General features: G+C 36.8%; 2 protein-coding genes across 2 annotated transcripts in view; both read right to left on the bottom strand.

Annotated features, from left to right (window-relative positions):
* Positions 1–13,626, bottom strand: part of LOC125252611 (probable E3 ubiquitin-protein ligase HERC1) — an 87,520-nt gene extending 73,894 nt beyond the window's left edge. Inside the window, 4 exon segments of the mRNA XM_048166050.1 lie at positions 827–1,012; positions 1,518–1,613; positions 3,365–4,331; positions 13,307–13,626. Coding sequence (XP_048022007.1) covers positions 827–1,012; positions 1,518–1,613; positions 3,365–4,297 — 1,215 coding nt within the window. The 5' untranslated portion in view covers positions 4,298–4,331; positions 13,307–13,626.
* Positions 13,627–16,491: 2,865 nt separating this feature from the next.
* Positions 16,492–17,783, bottom strand: LOC125252612 (THAP domain-containing protein 1 A-like). Its single transcript, XM_048166051.1, has 2 exons — positions 17,423–17,783; positions 16,492–17,113 (listed from the first exon to the last, which is right to left on the bottom strand). Exons 1-2 carry the CDS (start codon positions 17,623–17,625, stop codon positions 16,531–16,533), a joined length of 786 nt encoding a protein of 261 aa, XP_048022008.1. The 5' UTR covers positions 17,626–17,783; the 3' UTR covers positions 16,492–16,530.
* Positions 17,784–18,966: the final 1,183 nt, after the last annotated feature.

Below are 18,966 nucleotides of genomic sequence, written 5' to 3'. Positions count from 1 at the left end.
ATTCAGGAAAGTGGAACCAAAGTCCTCCGTTTCTATCTACTTAAATATTTCTCCAAAAAGTTTACCAAGCTAACATTTCAATATCATTTCTCCCATCCATAAAATCTTATAGATAGGACCACAAAACCAGTCATAAGGGTCAATTTTTTGAAACTGAGATTAATATACCATCTGAAAGCTGAATAAATATTGATGATTTCCATTTGATGTATGGTTTGTTAGGACAGGACAATATTTGGCCGAGATATCATACAACTATTTGAATATCTGGAATCTGAGGGTGCAAATAAATCTAAATATTGAGAAAATCGCCTTTAAAGTTGTCCAAATGAAGTCCTTAGCAATGCATATCCACTCACAAAAATACATTTTGATATATTTACAATAGGAAATGTACAAAATATCTTCATGGAACATGATCTTTACTCAATATCCTAATGATTTTTGGCATAAAAGAAAAATCGATAATTTTGACCCATACAACGTATTGTTGGCTATTGTTACAAATATACCCGTGCGACTTATGACTGGTTTTGTGGTCCAGGGTCACATATTAGACTACAAACTGTTTTCCAGTTGTCAATCTAATATAAATGTGCTTACAGCCCAGACAGTGCCTTTACCAAGAAAACAATTGGATCTTTTAATTAAAAGCTCTTTCGTACAGCTGTCAAATTGAGCATTGCGATCTGTCTCATTAAATTTTTCTTCGAGTGGTGTTTCTCCTGCTTCTCATACTGTCTATGTTGAAACTAATGTTAGCTGCATGATGGCTTCTAGTTATTTGGATTTTCAATACACTTGAGTAACATAAATCCACACACACCATTTGTGCATCGCTGAAGCCCTGAGCCAGTTTGGGCTGTAAAATCTTCTCCAGCGTACCCTCAGCGAGCTGATGGCTGCTGTTGCTGCCCCACACGTACACCATGACAGCATCGTTCTCCGAGCCAGAGGAAGAGGAAGAGCCTGTGCTGCATGAGCACAAGCAGTTAGAGGCCAGGGTGCAGATCTACAACACACACACACACACAGATTAAAGATTTATTTATGAGAATAAAGACTTATAAAGGCCAAAGTCTCTCCGACTTGGCACGAGATATCTTTAATAACACCCGATATTTCAGTCTGTGAATAAGGTAGACAGTGTTGGAGGTAAAGCATTACAAGTAACGCAAGTTACATAATCAGATTACGTTTTCAAAGTAACTAGTAAAGTAATGCATTACTTTTAAATTTACAACAGAGAGTTACTTTTTCAAATAGTATTCATTTCACTTTTGGTGTGAAAGGGCATTTACATTTGTCAAAAATAGAACTTTTTTTGTTGTTATAAAAATAAACAAACAGAGCAGCCCATATGAGAAAAAGTAACGCAAAAGTAACGTAGTGCATTATCTTCCATAAACAGTAACACAATTAGCTACTTTTTTAGGGAGTAACACAATATTGTAATGCATTACTTTTAAAAGGAACTTTCCCCAACACTGCTTATAGATTTATTTGCACAAACACACCTCTTCAAAAAGGCAAAGAGCAACATGCGAGAGGCTACAGAGTCCGTCTGCATCTTTCTTCAGCACCTGAGTGTTGACAGATTCACCACGAAAAGCCTGAAAGAACAAACATCTAATTAAACAATAATATTTGCAGATAGAATGTACGGCTAACTGGTGCTACAGTGGATTGTTAAAAAAAAAAGAACTGTAGAACCAAAAAACCCGATAGTATACATATCAATTTTTTTAACTCAAAATAAAATGCTGCTTTATTTTTAAAGTCGCAATGAAACAACAGTAACTTTAGTGACAGATCTTTGTGACGAGGACTTCAGTGACGAGGACTTCTATCAACTGGCTGTTGAATGAATGGAGACTGAATGCAAACTTGCAAGACTAAAAAGTAGACTAAAGCAGACTAAATGATTGTAAGTACAACATTCATCACCAAAGAGAAGTCTGTCGTTTCACCAGAAGATCAAGTTAACAGCATGTATTCATATTTCCAAATTTGCATTCAGATGGTCAATTAAAGGTGCAATGTGTAAATTTTAGCGGCATCTAGCGGTGAGGTTGCAAACTGCAATTAACGCAAATTAACGCACACCCCTCGCACCCCTCTCTTTCAGAGAAGCTACGGTGGCCTTCTAACAAAGAAAGGTCTCTGCTTCTAATAAACCAGACGACTACTACTACTGCTACTATGTGCGTATTCAACGTAGTGACGATGCAAGCTGCCTTTAAAAACACGAACGATTTAGAAGAACAACAACATAGTGACTATACGCACTCTGTAGAGTGTTTGCCCGTTTAGGGTTGCTGTAGAAACATGCTGGTGCATAATGCCGACTTGACATGGAGGGGGGACCCGCGATGTATGAGATAGAAATGACTCATTCTAAGGTAATAAAAACATAACGGTTCATTATGTAAGGTCTTTATGCACAACTGAAAACATAGTTATGTATATTATATTGCATTTCTGTCAATAGATCCTCCTAAATTTTACACATTGCACCTTTAAACAATTTGAATGCAAGATGAAGCCACATTAGCAACCCATCTTACTTTACAAAATATGAGAAAACAGCATGTAGAGAAGGGCTTGTGAGGTAAAAAAGTGGACTAAAAGCTAAAGTTTGCTAAAATGCAACATCTAAACCACTGACTGGCTATTGGTTATCCAGTGGCCAAGCAACCTATATCACATTACCATGAAAAGAAAATTGGTTCATTATATTTTGATTTAAGATTAGGAAGATACAGTAGTCTCAGTTTCCATACTGGCACCAATGTGCTTAACCAGCTAGCTTTTCAGAGAACAAATTAACATTGTACTCTGTAGTAGGGGAATCTATAAACAAAACGGTTGCTTCAATATGGGGAACAAGGTCTGCTGAACTTCAAGCACAAAAGCACAGAAGTAGACATATTTCAGATTGATTAAGACATGAATAAATTAGAGCACGGCACATGGCGGGTCTGGTGTGGCTCAGGCGGCTTTCAGAGCTGGGAAGACGGCCAAGAGCTCTCGGTCAAATGAAAGCCACAATCTTATTTAGAGCAAGGAAAAATGTTTGAGCCATTCCTGCCTTCCATGAGAGGAATATAGAATAATGGTACTCTATTGTGCTAATGTATTAGCAGTAACAATTAGCAACAACAATTTCTTTAAGTGCAGAGAGAGGAATGAACAAATGGAGGGTGTTAGCCTAGCCTCAGCACTGTAACTCTATACTCTCTCTGTGTGCAAAAGAGGCACAGCTTTCTATATTAGTGGCCATTATCCATTAGCATTACTGTATATTACTTCACTCATGCTATTAGCATGACCGCTAGGTCAACCGCATGGTCTAGGAACACACCGTGTGCTGGCGCATCTGTTGTAATGTTTGATGGATCAGCTCGTAGCCCACTCCAACTGTTTCAGAGGTGGTGGAAGAAGCAGAGGCAGCCAACGCCACCTCCACCCACTCCAGAAGGAAGCGCAAGGACCCTCTTTGTAAGGCTAGCGAGAGAAGGAGCTCCAGGGCTAGCCTGCGACCTGCCCGATCCGCCCCAGATCCGCTGACTGCCGTCTTCTTCAAGAAGTCTCCAACCTGTGCAAGACAGTCAAGCCCCACAGTTGGGATCTTGTTCTCATTGGCCAAGGAAAGAGGAGGCAGTGCGGCCAGGACTGAAGACGCAGTGGCCAGTACTTCATTGCACAAAGCGACATCTGGTGGGTTCTCAAGACGTCCCCGCTGCCAACTCTGCCTCAGTAGGGCGAAAAGGAGACTCAACCCAGTCCGGACACCCATTTCGATAAGAACGTCTGTGCCTGACTTCGAACGGGAACTGCCTGTCGGCCAAGGCTCAGACACTGACTCCAGAGTGCCCCCTTCTGCACTGGAGGATGAGGGCTGGGGAGGCAGCGGTGCTCGGAATCGGTCATGATACTTGCTATGGAGGGCGTAGAACACCCTCTGGAGGATCACCAGCCTGTGGTGCAGGGATAGGGCAAAAGGGGTCCTTGCCAGCATGCGGTGGGCCAGGCATCGTTGACTGTGTAGCAGCGCGGACAGATATTCCTCCTTCTCCTCCTCAGCACTGGATTCGTACTGGAAGTCAGGCAAGCGGGGACCCATTAGGTCCTGCACCGGCTGGGCCAAGCCTACAACCTCCTTGTTGTAGAGCAGTTTTGCATAGAGAGCAGCCGCTCCGTGCCGTGTGGCTGTCTGAACGCTGTCCTCCGCTGCCCAGGAGCTGTTCAGGTGCTCCTGCCACTTGAGCATCACGTGGGTCTGTGAAGGCACCATCACTGTACATTATTCACACACAAGAGGCACATAGCTGCAAGAGAGAAAAAGAACAAAATTAAGATACTGTTCTAGATGTATCGAGAGTTTCAATATGAGTCAGAAAGTTGCCCCCATAAAATGAGGCATGGCCACTTGTACTCCTGAACAAGACTCTTAAAGTGTGGTCACATGTAATATTGCTTGGTGAAATCCACTTATTTTCAAAAGGAATATGCATGATCAGTTTTGCAAGTTTCACGGATTGTCCAACAGAAAGCTGCCTAGTTTGGAAGTGACTTACATGTGAGCGCTGCTTCATGCATCATAACACTGTTGACAATAGACATTGGACCTTTTTTCCTGCAAAACTTTGTTGTGCTGCTAATGTGACAACACCTTTAACCCCAGGTTGCTTCAGGAAGACTGATGTTGTTCTAAGTTCATGATACTCTAAGGCAAATGGCAGTAAAAGTTGTCAAGGTCAATCAAGGTCACTTTCCTGAGGCACGGTTTGATTGAACATGAGGAACATAATTGACATAAGCACAGCTTACTTGCCGCTGCAGATGACAATGATGGTCATGCATTATAGATTAATAAGCGATTAATCACTGACCCAACCCCCTCCCCCTCCCCCTCCACCCCCCACATATTTGTGACACATTAATCAGAAGGTTTAGACTTCACACTAATCTAGTTATTATGTGTAAAACTGATTACAGACTCCAGCGGCTGTAACTAGCCTACAAATAATCTAATGAGAGGTGATGTTAAGATGAAAACAGCCTCAAAGCACCAGAGTTTCTCCTCTCTGGGTCTTTTTCCAACCTGAGAGAATGTGAGCATTCATCTGAAGATGTAACAATGAATATCCTTTGAGAGCTGTGACGTTTAAAAAACTCAATGAGTATGTGATGTATTAGTTCAAACTATACCTGTATACTCCAAAGATGGACACATTTTTATTATTCCAGCATTCACTTTTTATTGCTGTCCTTTTAATTTTACATGTCAGGAATGTATGGAAGCTTGTTTCTGCCATGAAATAAAAAAATTTAAAAAATTAAAAAGGTAATAGCGACTTTTTATCTTACAATTCTGACTTTTTTTCCCTCGCAACTGCAAGTTTATATCTCACAATTCTGATTTTTTTCCTCAGAATTGCGTGATATACAGTCAGAATTGCAAGTTATAAAGTCAGAATTGTGAGATATAAACTTACAACTGCATGTTATAATGTCCAGTTGTCAGGGAGGAAAAAAAACTGACGTTTTTTCTCAGAATTACGAGTTTAGGCTATATCTCACAATTATGATTATAACTTGCAATTGCATGTTAAAAAGTCAGTATTGCGAGATATAAACAATTCTGAGAAAAAAATTCAGAACTGTGGGTTTATATCACGCAATTCAGGCTTTATAAGACACAATTGCGAGTTTATATCACACAATTCTGACTTTATATCTCGCAATTGTGAGTTTATATCTCGCAACTGTGAGAAAAAAAAGTCAGAATTGTGAGATAAAGTCAGAATTGCGGGATAAAAACTCACAACTGCGAGAAAAAAGTCCGAATTGCGACTTTATATCTCACAATTCTGACTTTATATCATGCAGTTCTGACTTTATAACTCGCAATTTCAAGTTTAAATCTCGCAATTCTGAGAAAAATGACAGAATTGTTTTATTTAGTGGCGGAAACAAGCTTCCATGGGAATGTACACAAAGTACAAATCAATCACACTGTAGCCTATTACATGAGCATATAAATGCAACCTTGTGAGACTGCTTTCAAAAACATAAAAAATAAATCTTACTGACCCCAAACTTTCGAATGATAGCCTGATTATATTTATTAATTTGATTATTTATCTTTTATTTAACACACACTATATTAACTTGCACAACTTTTCCAATGCTGTGAAGAGGGATTACTTGCATTTTTGAGAATAAAAAGAGGAAATAAGGAAACTCCAGTGGTTAGGATGAGGGACGTACTCATGATAATTTATTTCTGTCATGGAAAACATATGACTAGCTAACATATGAATATGAAACCTTACTTGATTATTTTTGGAAATCAGTAGCTGTTCAATCAGTAATGACTGACATGATTAATCCAACATTTGGACAGCAGTATGACTCAGATCTAAAATGGAAATCCAGGTCAAAAAACTTGAATGACACCATCAGCCTGGGAATTGAGCAACCTGGACACCTGCCTCCATCTTTGCTTGAAAACTCTCACAACAGTGAACCCAGTGGCCTTTAATCACTTTGAGCAAGTTACCACCACCTCCAGTTGGTTAGTGTCCATGAGCAACATGACCCAGCACTTCCACGTCCGCCCAGTCTTACACCCCAGAATGTATTACACCCGGCAACCTCTACGGTTTCACTATGTATAAAAATAAAAAGGATGCTTCTCAAAGCTGCTTCACAGCTATGTGGGAGGCGCTGTGGGACCAAGTGTCACATTCCCCAGGAACTCTGACTAATCCTACAAAAACCATGACAACAACAAGTCCTTAACGTGGCGGACTACGAAAAGAGATGCTGAGCTAATCTCGAGGTGTTTCCACTTCACAACAGACATATTGGTGTGAGTACAATGCTATGGGTGTAAATATAGACAATCTTAGGTTACAAGTTACTATTAATAATGAGAAAGAGGTAGTTATGCACCCAAATAGTAATTTTAGATCATGTTTAAAAATAGAAGCAGAGAACATGCAGTTTAAAGGCAGTGTTGATCTGATAGCTCATGGGTGTCCTTTCCGAATTAAACTAGAGGACAAAATAGCTGTTGGGTCATTCCTTCTAAGAAGTTCAGATTCATGTTCAAATGTCTAAATGTGTTGGACATATAGTATAATTAAATAGCCTTTTTTTTTTTTTTTTAAATATGAAAATGATATTGGTTAGTTTTCTTACACTACCGTTCAAAAGGTTGGTGGTAAGATTTTTTTAATGTTTTTAAAAGAAGTCTCTTAAGCTCACCAAGTCTGCATTTACTTGATGAAAACTACAGTAATAATGTGATATATTATTACAACTTAAAATAACCATTTTCTTTTTCTTATATTTTAAAATGTAATTTATTCCTGTGATGCAAAGCTGAATTTTCAGCATCATTACTCCAGTCTTCAGTGTCACATGATCCTTCAGAAATCATTCTAATATGCTGATTTGTTGCTCATTTCTTATTATTCTCAATGTTGAAAACAGTTGTACGGCTTAATATTGATATTAATATTAATATTGATTACATTATGTTCAGGAATCGTTGATGAAAGTTCAAAAGAACAGTATATTGGAAGTAGAAATCTTTCTGACCCCAAACTTTTGTATTAGCAATAATTTAGAATTACTTTGGTTTGAGAAAAATAAAAATAACGTTTGACTAGATTAAGCATTTCTTTTCTTGGGAATATTGTTTTAATTGGCAATTAATCTACAGGTTTTTCTGTATCACTGTCCATCCTGTTAGTCTTTTGTAAAATCACTTTAACTAAAAGCCAGTTCCTTAATAACATTATCTTCCAGGAAGTGACATCATTTCGGTGGGAAAACAACAGCACAATAATTAGTACGCACCAGCAATGGATTTTTTGTGTAACTTTAAAAAATTCAATCCTGATTGATAAAATTAGAGAAATCATTATGATATTATTAAAAAAACTGATTAAAAATATCCACATTGACTATTAAAAATATCTTAATTAAATATTAACATTGACACCCTCATGCAAGCATCCTGTTCATTTTCTTTGTCTTTGTGTAAATAATCACATCTGACCAAAGCCTAATTGTGAAAGTCAGTGACACCTTTTTATGTAAATACACTCTTAAATTATTCTTTAATAATTTAATAAACACAAGAATATTCTTTTTTTTAAGTTACATGTTCAAAAGAATGCTGCATAACAAGAATGACCCAGTAAAATGTGTATAATAAAAAATATCAATCTGGTGTCTTGTTTGTCTGCTATAATTCATGACATGTTTTCAAGCATTTCATGGAATCTAAGCCCACAGTCAAGTGATTTAAACTCACAAAGGATGTTAACCGAAATAAAAACAGACAGCGCATGGAACCACAGGGTCATTCCCAGCCACAGAGGTGAAGGACTGAGCTTGAATCAGTCAGACAAACATAAAGATCCCCAGCCAAGTATTTCCACTGCCAAGTGCCTATCACTGTTGACCTTCTGTTGAAGTGAGACTGAAGTGTATTCAATTCAGCAAGTCAGAATGGTCTGGGGGGCTGATAGTCTGAACACCTGACTAATCCAGGGCAACTGCGACAACTAAAACTTCCATCCAGTGTGATCACATTTCATACAGAGGCCATCAATATATAGAACAAGAAAAGAAGATGGTATACGCACACACAACTGTGGTGTTAAACTAAAAGGCTGAGCTTTGGGGTTTGTGTTGAGAGCCACATGTCTCCTGAACACCAGGGCCGTAGCCACTATAGAAACTGAGGGGGACAAGTCCACCCCAATAATTAGAAATGGCCAAATTGTCCCCCCCAATATTTGAAATTTTTGCACTGCTCAGCTGCACTCCATTATGCAGCGCTCTGTTTGTTGTTAGAATGATAAAAAAGGTTTAAAAGTTACATTTTAGTCTGGTCTGCCTCAGCAGTCTAACAGTGCAATGTCAAAATGATTGAGATGGCCAATCAAATCAAAGTAGGCAGGGTTTACTGAAGCGTCAGTTTAACGTTGATTTGTAAGATGTAAATAGCGAAACATTTAAAGTTGCAGTGTGCACATTTTAGTGGCATCTTGCGGTGAGGTTGCAAATTGCAATATAGAGAAGCTACGGTGGCCAACACAGGTCATCATCTGAGACAGCAGAGAGTAGCTAGTCAATCAAAACGCTTTGTAGAGCAGTTTGTCCGTTTAGGGCTAGAACACTATTTCACAAGATGTAATATAAGTCTAAGGTGTCCCCAGAATGTGTCTGTGAAGTTTCAGCTCAAAATAACCCACAGATCGCCCCCAAGCTCGCAAGAGTCGCAACTCTATAATACATTGCATAAACAATAGAATAAGTTCACACAGCTAATATAACTCTCAAAATGGATCTTTACAAAGTGTTTGTGATGCAGCATATCAAATCATGTAAGTATAGTATTTATTTGGATGTTTACATTTGATTCTGAATGAGTTTGATCAAAGACTATAGAATAACACAAGACGTGTCACTCGTATTGTTTTGAATGGGAGAAAATGTAACGCACAATATGGCGGAATAAGTCCCGCCTTCTAAATAAGAGCCAATCGCCGACTGGTAAAGTCATCGCGTCACTTCAGCGGCCGTTAGAATCACCGGTTTCTATAGAAACAGTCAGACGCACGCTTCCGAAGAGACGCGCATTTAGGTCTGCGCATGCGCATTAGCTTGATCCAGCCTGAAAAATACAGTTTTTTTTGTCATGATTCGAGCATTTAGAAACTAAATTTATGAGCCGGTTGTTGTTAGATTTCATTGGTGATTTCAAATATGAAATTTAATCGTAAGGTTGGCGAACAGTTTTGGAGAATTTGATGTTTCCCCATTCAAAGAGATGCCCACATGATGCCCAGGATGCCCGAGAGGCGTTTCAAAGATGGCCGCAGAGTGAAATGACTTGTCTTAAAGGGACTTTGGTTTGATCATGCTCTGTGGCTAATGGGGCTAATGCTACACTGTTGGAGAGATTTATAAAGAATGAAGATGCGTTTATGAATTATACAGACTGCAAGCGTTTAAAAATGAAAATAACGACATGGCTCTTGTCTCCATGAATACAGTAAGAAATGATGGTAACTTTAACCACATTTAACAGTACATTAGCAACATGCTAACGAAACATTTAGAAAGACAACAGTTATTATCGATCCATCTGCCATTTTCGCTATTGTCCTCGCTTGCTTCACAATACCTGCAGATCTTCTGATGATTCGGCTGTGCAGCTTGCCTTGAACATGGGCTGGTATATGCAAAAGTTGGGGCCTTACATATTAAAGGTGCCCAAGAACATTCTTTCACAAGATGTAATATAAGTCTAAGGTGTCTCCTGAATGTGTCTGTGAAGTTTCAGCTCAAAATACCCCATAGATTTTTTTTAATTAATTTTTTTAACTGCCTATTTTGGGGCACCATTAACTATGCACTGATTTACACTCGGCGCCGCCCCTTTAAGACGCGAGCTCCCTGCCACACGAGCTGTCGACTATATTACAGCGCATTTACAAAGTTCACACAGCTAATATAACCCTCAAATGGATCTTTACAAGATGTTCGTCATGCATGCTGCATGCATGCTTCGAATTATGTGAGTAAAGTATTTATTTGGATGTTAAAAGTTTTATTCTGAGTGAATTTGAGACTGTCCTCTGTGGCTAACGGCTAATGCTACACTGTTGGAGAGATTTTTAAAGAATGAAGTTGTGTTTATGCATTATACAGACTGCAAGTGTTTAAAAAATTTAAATAGAGACGGCTCTCTTGTCTCCGTGAATACAGTAAGAAACGATGGTAACTTTAACCACATTTAACAGTACATTAGCAACATGCTAACGAAACATTTAGAAAGACAATTCACAAATATCAGTAAAAATATCATGCTATCATGGATTATGTCAGTTATTATTGCTCCATCTGCCATTTTTCGCTGTTGTTCTTGCTTGCTTACCTAGTCTGATGATTCGGCTGTGTGCAGCTCAGACGTTTACTGGCTGCCCTTGTCTAATGCCTTTTATAATGTTGGGAACATCATGGGCTGGCATTATGCAAATATTGGGGCGTACACCCCGACTGTTACGTAACAGACGGTGTTATGTTGAGATTCGCCTGTTCTTCGGAGGTTGTTTAAACAAATGAGATTTATATAAGAAGGAGGAAACAATGGAGTTTGAGACTCACTGTATGTCATTTCCATGTACTGAACTCTTGTTATTCAACTATGCCGAGGTAAATTCAATTTTTGAATCTAGGGCACCTTTAATGATCCCGACTGTAGTGTCACAGTCAGTGTTATGTTGAGATTCGCCTGTTTTTCCGTGGTGTTTTTCACGCACAAGATTTACATATGAAGGATGAAACAATGGTGTTTGAGACTCACTGTATGTCATTTCCATGTACAGAACTCTTATTATTCAACTATGCCGAGGTAAATTCAATTTTAAATTCTATGGCACCTTTAACACGTAGCGGGACCGGCGGGGCATGTAGATATACATAGATCCTTCTAAAATGTACACATCGCACCTTTAATACATCAACTGTTTTGTGATAGAAATGATAAACGACCGACAGTGACATAAAACTACTCGACTTTATTCCCAAATAAGGCCGTTTTGAATTGAAAACGTGATTCATGTAATTCCTAACAGAGAGTTAAGAAACGTTTTTGGTTTTCAAAATATTAGATATACAAATAAATGTACGTGTGCATATTTTAATGTATATATTAATTGCAAATAGCTCAAAATGATTATTATTTCCCATATAGAATTCGACCTAGAATTTCATTCACTGCTCTGTTTCAAAAAAAATTGGTCCCCCACAATGTTCAAGACATGGTTATGGCCTTGCTGAAAACTGTATAAACAATAAATGTTTATCTTTTTTCATATCTGAGGTGCCTGGCTCAAGTTATGAGATCTGGACTGACTTGTTTGCAGAAGTAAACAATAAAGATGCTGATTATGAAATGCACAATACTATTATACAACATGCATTACAGTGAAGTGCTCCTCTCACAGAATTGAGAAACAAATTAATTATTAGCCTATTTATTAGAATGAGTTATTATTTTCTTAAAACTAAAATGATTATTATTTTAACCAAAGTGACGGTCAGTACATGGGAACAGTAACCCTGGAGTAACCTGGTGTTACAGTTCTGCCATCATTTACACACGTTCATGAATTTCTTAAGTGAAAAGCAAACTAATATATTTTGCATAAAATAAATACAATGAAAGTAAATGGGGACTGGAGCCATCAAGCTTCAAAAATGTCAAATAAAGCACCAAAAACACATCCATAAGACTTGTGCATTATATTCCAGGATTTCTGCAACCATCTGATAGTTTGGTTTGGGAACAGATTAAAATTATTAAAGTTATTTACTACAAATTTCCATTCTGGCTCCAGAATATCTTTCGCATGTGCATACATTTAAATTAACTGACAAGCAAGAACCAGTTATTTTTTATTTCAAACCTGGCTCAAGTTGGAGTCATATGAATTCTGCAAAATATTTTTGCTTACATTCCACAAATGAAAGAAAAACTTTAGGGTTAGGGTGAGTAAATGATGACAGTATTTTCATTTTGGGGTGAACTGTCCCTTTAAATGCATTGCTCGAAGGAACAATGGTGATAGTTCACGGGTCACCTGCTCTCTGCCAGAAAAACCAACTTGGACCAGCATAAATTTCTACGGTTTGGTGCTTGTCTAGCTGGTGGACCAGTATAACCATATTGTTAAGCAAAAAAAAACAATTCTGGTCAACCAGTAATGAGGCTGGTTAACCAAAGGAGGCTTGCTTTGTTCAGCTAGTGAAAACCCATGTACAGACACCAGCATTCAGGCATCTAAAGCAATACATCCTGGTCTATCCTGGCAACAGTGGTTTGAACCTACAATCTATAACCCCACAACACCACATCACCCCAAAGAATCTGCTATTTCTTAAGAATGGTAGACCAGAATGCATCAGATATGGTCTGTCAAACAATCCACTATGCATCAAAACCCTTATCTTTAATACAACACAACACATTATGAAAAACGTGATCACAATCAGATCAGTTACCACAGCAACATGCATGAACTGTCACTTGGACAAGACTTATTGTTGCATCAGATGGGACTCAAAGCAACAACAGTGATAGATACAAAAATAGCTGACTATGACGAGCTCAACTGTTTAAAGAGCTAAACCACATCAATTACAGATACGACAACCCATTATCACATACTGTCGAATAAAATATATAAAAGACAGTGTAAATAACGCTTACCAAACGATCCGATGTTCTCTCTTCCTTATGTCATTCACGCCCAGCAGTCAACCCACTGCCCCCTGCAAGGCTCTTTAAACCTGCTGTCTACCAGAAAGGACGTGAATGCTACGCTTTATTCTGAACCATATCCTGTATATCCTTTTACAAATAAACACTTTTGAATTAAATATAACTAAACGCCACCCGGCAAAGAGGAGTTACGCAATGCGAGGACGAAATGCCGGTTAATCTCGCGCAGGAGGGTGTTTATAGTAGGGTAGGTTGCCGCTCCGCAAGCTGTTGCCATGAAAAATAGCGGCGTTCGTTTTCAGGAATGCGCGTACAGCGCTGGATTTTACGCATACGGCGTAGTGTCATGACGTCATGACGTTTACATCGTAAGGGTCCGTTATGTCTAGCTTTTATTTTTGCGATATTATTTACCATTAATGTGTCAGAGTTATTATCGTTATTTAAAACTATTATAATGTTTTGTTAATTGAAATAGCGCTGAAATAAAATATAGATATTAGATGAAAAACTTCTTCAGTAATTTTTGTTTAGTTTAACGGTAAATAAAATAAATAAAAAAAAAAAAACTAAAAAAATATATAAATATTAGATGTAAAACTTTTTTCAGTAATTTTCGATTAGTTTAACTGGAAATAAAACTTAACAAACAAGCTAAAATAAAATATAAATATTAGATGAAAAAAAAACTGGTTTCAGTAATTGTCGTTTAGTTTAAATGGAAAAAAACTTAAAAAAAATAAATAAAACTTGACACTGAAATAAAAAGAAATTAATAAAATAGTAATATTTGAACATTAATAACAAAAGCCATTACAAATAACAAAACTGAAAGTATAAAAAGCTAATTCAAAATATTAATAACAAAATACAATATTAGGCTATATAAATAACACTAAAATTACACTGTACTTTATTTAATATCGTGCTCATTTTTTTTCTTTTATTGGTAGTATTCTATCATTAAAATATTAAAATTATTTAAATTTATTTGAAATTACAAAAACTAAGCTGGTTTGAAAGCAGAACAGCATCCATCACATGCTTCCTTTTTCAAGCCAAGCTTGAACAACTTGAACTATGCATGTGAGATCAAGCTGCAGCCCACAATTCAGACTCTCCAGGCTGATAAGATGGGAAAAGTGATGTGAAGGGAACAAAATACTTTTTCCATACTTTACCATTTTCACATCAGTAGCAGCCTTTGCTATGTTTCACCCGTTTCACTTGAAATGGGCCTCGCAACAGAAGGAGCTTCTGCTTGTGCTCGAAAAAGAGCACCGTCCTGTGTCATCATGAAACACACACATGCCAGGGTTGGAAATTAACAGGGGCTTGGGGATAAAATGTCACTAAAAATGATTAAAAAAAAAAAGCTTCCAAAAACCAAGAAATAGTGCAAAAAACTATAAGTTCTTGTTGTTAATATTTATAAGCAATAACACAAGAGCAAAAGTGTTTTTTTCCTGAATATCAGCATGTTTGCAAATATTGATTTTATTCAGCAATTCAATGAACAATAAGTTAATAGGCTCTTAGGTGACTTACACTTTAGACACAATATTGTCAATACTGTTTTTCTCTATGTTGCCAACAAAAATAGTTCCAAATAGTAGAGCCATTGCGCATCTCCAAGCAGCATAATTTGAGTTGTGTTACCGAAAGAATCGAACAAATCATTTTAATGAATGACTCAGTAACTTCTGCTTTGTCCCTGAATTAATCAGCCTTTTTGAACAAATCGTTTGCCTGAATGATTCAATTACTCACTCTTTAAGACAATGATTTGCTGCCACCTACTGGCGGATATAGCATCATTTTATTTTAGCTGAGGGAAAGAGATAGGAACGAATGCTGTTTTTGTTTTCAGTCATGATTGTTACAATCAGTGCTGGGGTAACGCTTTACAAGTTACCTGAGTTAAGTAATCAGATTACTTTTTCAAGTAACTAGTAAAGTAATGCATTACTTTTTCAATTTACAACAAAATATCTTAGTTACTTTTTCACAGTTATTGACTGACAGCTCTCCTGTCCCCATGTTGAGAGAAATAAAGTGCAGAGGTGTAATGTGTGCTGTGTAAACATTATTGTAGTTCTAGACTAAATGTGAACATACATTTACTTGTCTCACTTGCATGAAACCATGCAGTATTCCTCAAAATGAATAAAAACAGTGAAATGCAATTTCAGAATTTTACGCCAACCTGTAATAATTAACTATATTAAATTACACAAATATACTTTATTTAATCTCACTTTATTAACCACTGTCTTTGCTGCTGACCTTCAATGATCTAATTCAACCTTACTAATAAGAAAAAATTACTTATGTTTAGAAATAAGAGTACTGAACTTCCTTCTCCTGTATCCTGTTCTTCTTTAATCCAGAATGGCAGCACAGCTGAAAGGTTTGAGCTGCGCCCTCTACTGTACAGGCTTAAATAAGCATCTCCTTCAGCATGTGGCTTATTCATTTCACTTTTGTTGCGAAAGGGCCTTAACATTTGCCAAAAATAGAGAACTTTTTTTTTTTATTATTAAAAACAAACAAACAAACAGACAGCCCAGCCCAGGTGAGAAAAAGTAACGCGAAAGTAATGTAACGCATTACTTTTCATGAAAAGTAACTAAGTAACGCAATTAGTTACTTTTTAAGGGAGTAACGCAATATTGTAATGCATTACTTTTAAAAGTAACTTTCCGACTGTTCCTTTGAAACGGGCCTCCAAATTGCAAAGGCCACCTTCTGGTCACATTAATATTGCTTAACTGTAGGGCTGTCAAATGATTAATCGCGATTAATCGCATACAAAATAAAAGTTTGAGTTTGCCTAATATATGTGTGAGTACTGTGTATAATTATTATGTATATATAAATACACACAAATTTATGTATATAGAGAAACAAAGAGAAATTTGTTATTTATATACAAAATATTTTTATTTATATATAATAAAATTATATAAAAATATATACATATACTTGTAAGTATTTCTCAAATATATACATGAATGTGCTTGTATTTATATATACATAATAATTACACACAGTACTCACACATATATTAGGCAAACTCAAACTTTTATTTTGTATGCGATTAATCGCGATTAATCATTTGACAGCCCTACTTAACTGCAAAACCTCCAACAAAAGCACACTGAAACCATAGCAATTTTCCAAAAAGAGTTTTTATTACAATTTGAAACAAATCAAAGTCTTCTCTCTCGTCTTAACTCTGAAACGATGGAGGACAGTGAAGTTACTTTCTTCTTCAACCTTCTAATCCTTGCGCTCTGCAGTTTCAGCTGTTTCCTGTAGGCTGCAAGCTCACCCTTGGCCAAGTTTAAATTGTTCGTCAGCATCTCTGGCGATTCGGCCATGTAAGTGTGATCCAATGGATGACAAACTGTGTCTGATGCCACAGAAGGACGGCAGGGTAAATGGCTATATGAAATGTTACAAAGTCCACCAGGATGAATCTCTGATGCCCCGTTGCTTTCATCCACAATTACCCTCACAATCTCCTCCACAGCTTCAGCGTCTCTCAGTACAACATCTCCACTCCTCTGCCTTCGCCTTATGTGTTGTGACCGCTTCTGTAAGTGGTCAGGGAAGGCAAAGATGGTGGGAACAGCAGATGTAGTAAGGCGCACTTGGCCTTTATTGTTTGTAAAGAAACAGTTATCTTCAAAGTGGAGAGAACATAGGCGAGAAGAGGGAGTTGGTTTCCACTTGTCCCGTCTGATGTTCACCAGCCACTGCTGCAGCCTGCTGGTATCACCTAAAGGGAAACTGAATGAGATATAGAGATAAGTAGACAAATGGAAAAAGACATTCAAGACAGTATATGTATATAGTATGGAGCAATCGATTCACTTCAAGATTCAAAGAATCGATTCAAAAGAAGCATTGCTGGTCACAACTGTTGAAAATGTGATTAAATATGAGATGTACTGCTGGGGGGGAAAAGATGTCATTCTGTTTTTGTTTTTTTTATCAGAGTACTTTACTATTACTAGTATTATTATTATTATTATTATTAAATACTGTCAGAGAGAAATCATAAAGAAAAGCAAATCATTCATAGTAAATATAACTTACCGAAAAAATTGTAAACTAGATCCTTGTGAGTGGCGATTTGTACAATTTATAGCTGCGCACGACATCATATGAAGCTTCAAGTTCAAAACAAAGACCAAACATCTAAAACTACAGACATTTAAGTGAGTTGTGTCTGTGTTTACAATCAATGCATGCACAAGAAGGCAATACTTTTTCTGGCGTTTGACAAACCAATGCTGCATTTCCGCCCACTACTGGACTGGAGTGTGGAGTGGTTGAATGTGGTTGAAAGCAAAAGCACCATAAGTATCATAAAAGTCATCCATACAACTGCACTCTATTACAAGTATTCTGATGGCACAAAATGATTTTGCTTGGGAAACACACTGAAAGTTAGTTTTATTTGTTAAATCACCCAGTTAAAGCCTTCCCTCTACCTACCACAGATCTCCTGCCATTATTTTATGCAACAGCGACATCTAGCGATACATTGCCTGCATTGCAGCGCCCCTGAGCGAATGAGGCTCTTGTGTTCCTTTCCAATTTAAACATTTATGAAGACAAAATCGGACAAAGATTGCAGAAAAGAGAAGTCAAAGAGTTTGACTTTCAAGATAGGTATAAAGGTCTCATTAATATTCAACAGAAAGTTTATTTTTGAGCTTGATGTCTGTTATAGATCACTTAATCTAGAAAGCATCTGCTGTTGACAAACATCTGATAGACGTCTTTAAGATGTCAGTTTTATGTACATTCTAAATCATAAACATCTTAAAGACATTTTCTAAACGTCTATTTAACATCTGACAGAAAACGAAAATAGGTGTTTAGAAAATGTCTTTAAGATGTTTATGATTTAGAATGCACGTAAAACTGACATCTTAAAGACGTCTATCAGATGTTTGTCAACAGCATATGTTTTCCAGTATTGCAGATGAGCAAACGCTCTAAAAAATACATCTTCCAGATGTAAACTCGCACATCAATAGATGTCTCTGAGATGTAGGTTATGTGTGCTATCAAAACGTAATAAAATCAGATTATTTCAAGACAACATTTTTATCAAGTCAATGTTTTAATAAAATGTATGTTTCTAACAGCAAAGTTCTCAAAGCATCATAAATGATCTCTTGATGTTCTCTACAAGAAAAAATAGCAGAAAATTAAAAAATAACCAGATTATTTTATGGAAAAAAGTCAGCTAAAATGGGTCACTTTATGAAATGACTTTCCAAAAATATTTTGATGGCCCCCTATTGTTCAGATAATACTGAAAGAATGCAAATTGAAGCTTGAATATATTTTATTTATATTGAATGAATCCATATACACAATCTCCACAAAGACACTCTTCATGTCATTCTATGATATAAATATAATTAAAAATAATTATAATAGGCTACACTGCTTGACTTACAATGGTTGTCTTGCTATAGACTCACTGGCTCATTTACCTGAGCACATAATAGCCTATTTAATTTAATGAAATAATTTATAATAAAATATATATATTAAACTTTTTAAAACTTTTTCTTAATAAACTTTTTTTTTTACATTTACTTAGTAAAAAAACTATAATACAT

This window comes from Megalobrama amblycephala, linkage group LG18, assembly GCF_018812025.1.
Source record: "Megalobrama amblycephala isolate DHTTF-2021 linkage group LG18, ASM1881202v1, whole genome shotgun sequence".
Classification (NCBI taxonomy): Eukaryota; Metazoa; Chordata; class Actinopteri; order Cypriniformes; family Xenocyprididae; genus Megalobrama; species Megalobrama amblycephala.
Note: the sequence above shows the minus strand (reverse complement) of the source record. Positions and strands in the feature narration are given on the sequence as shown.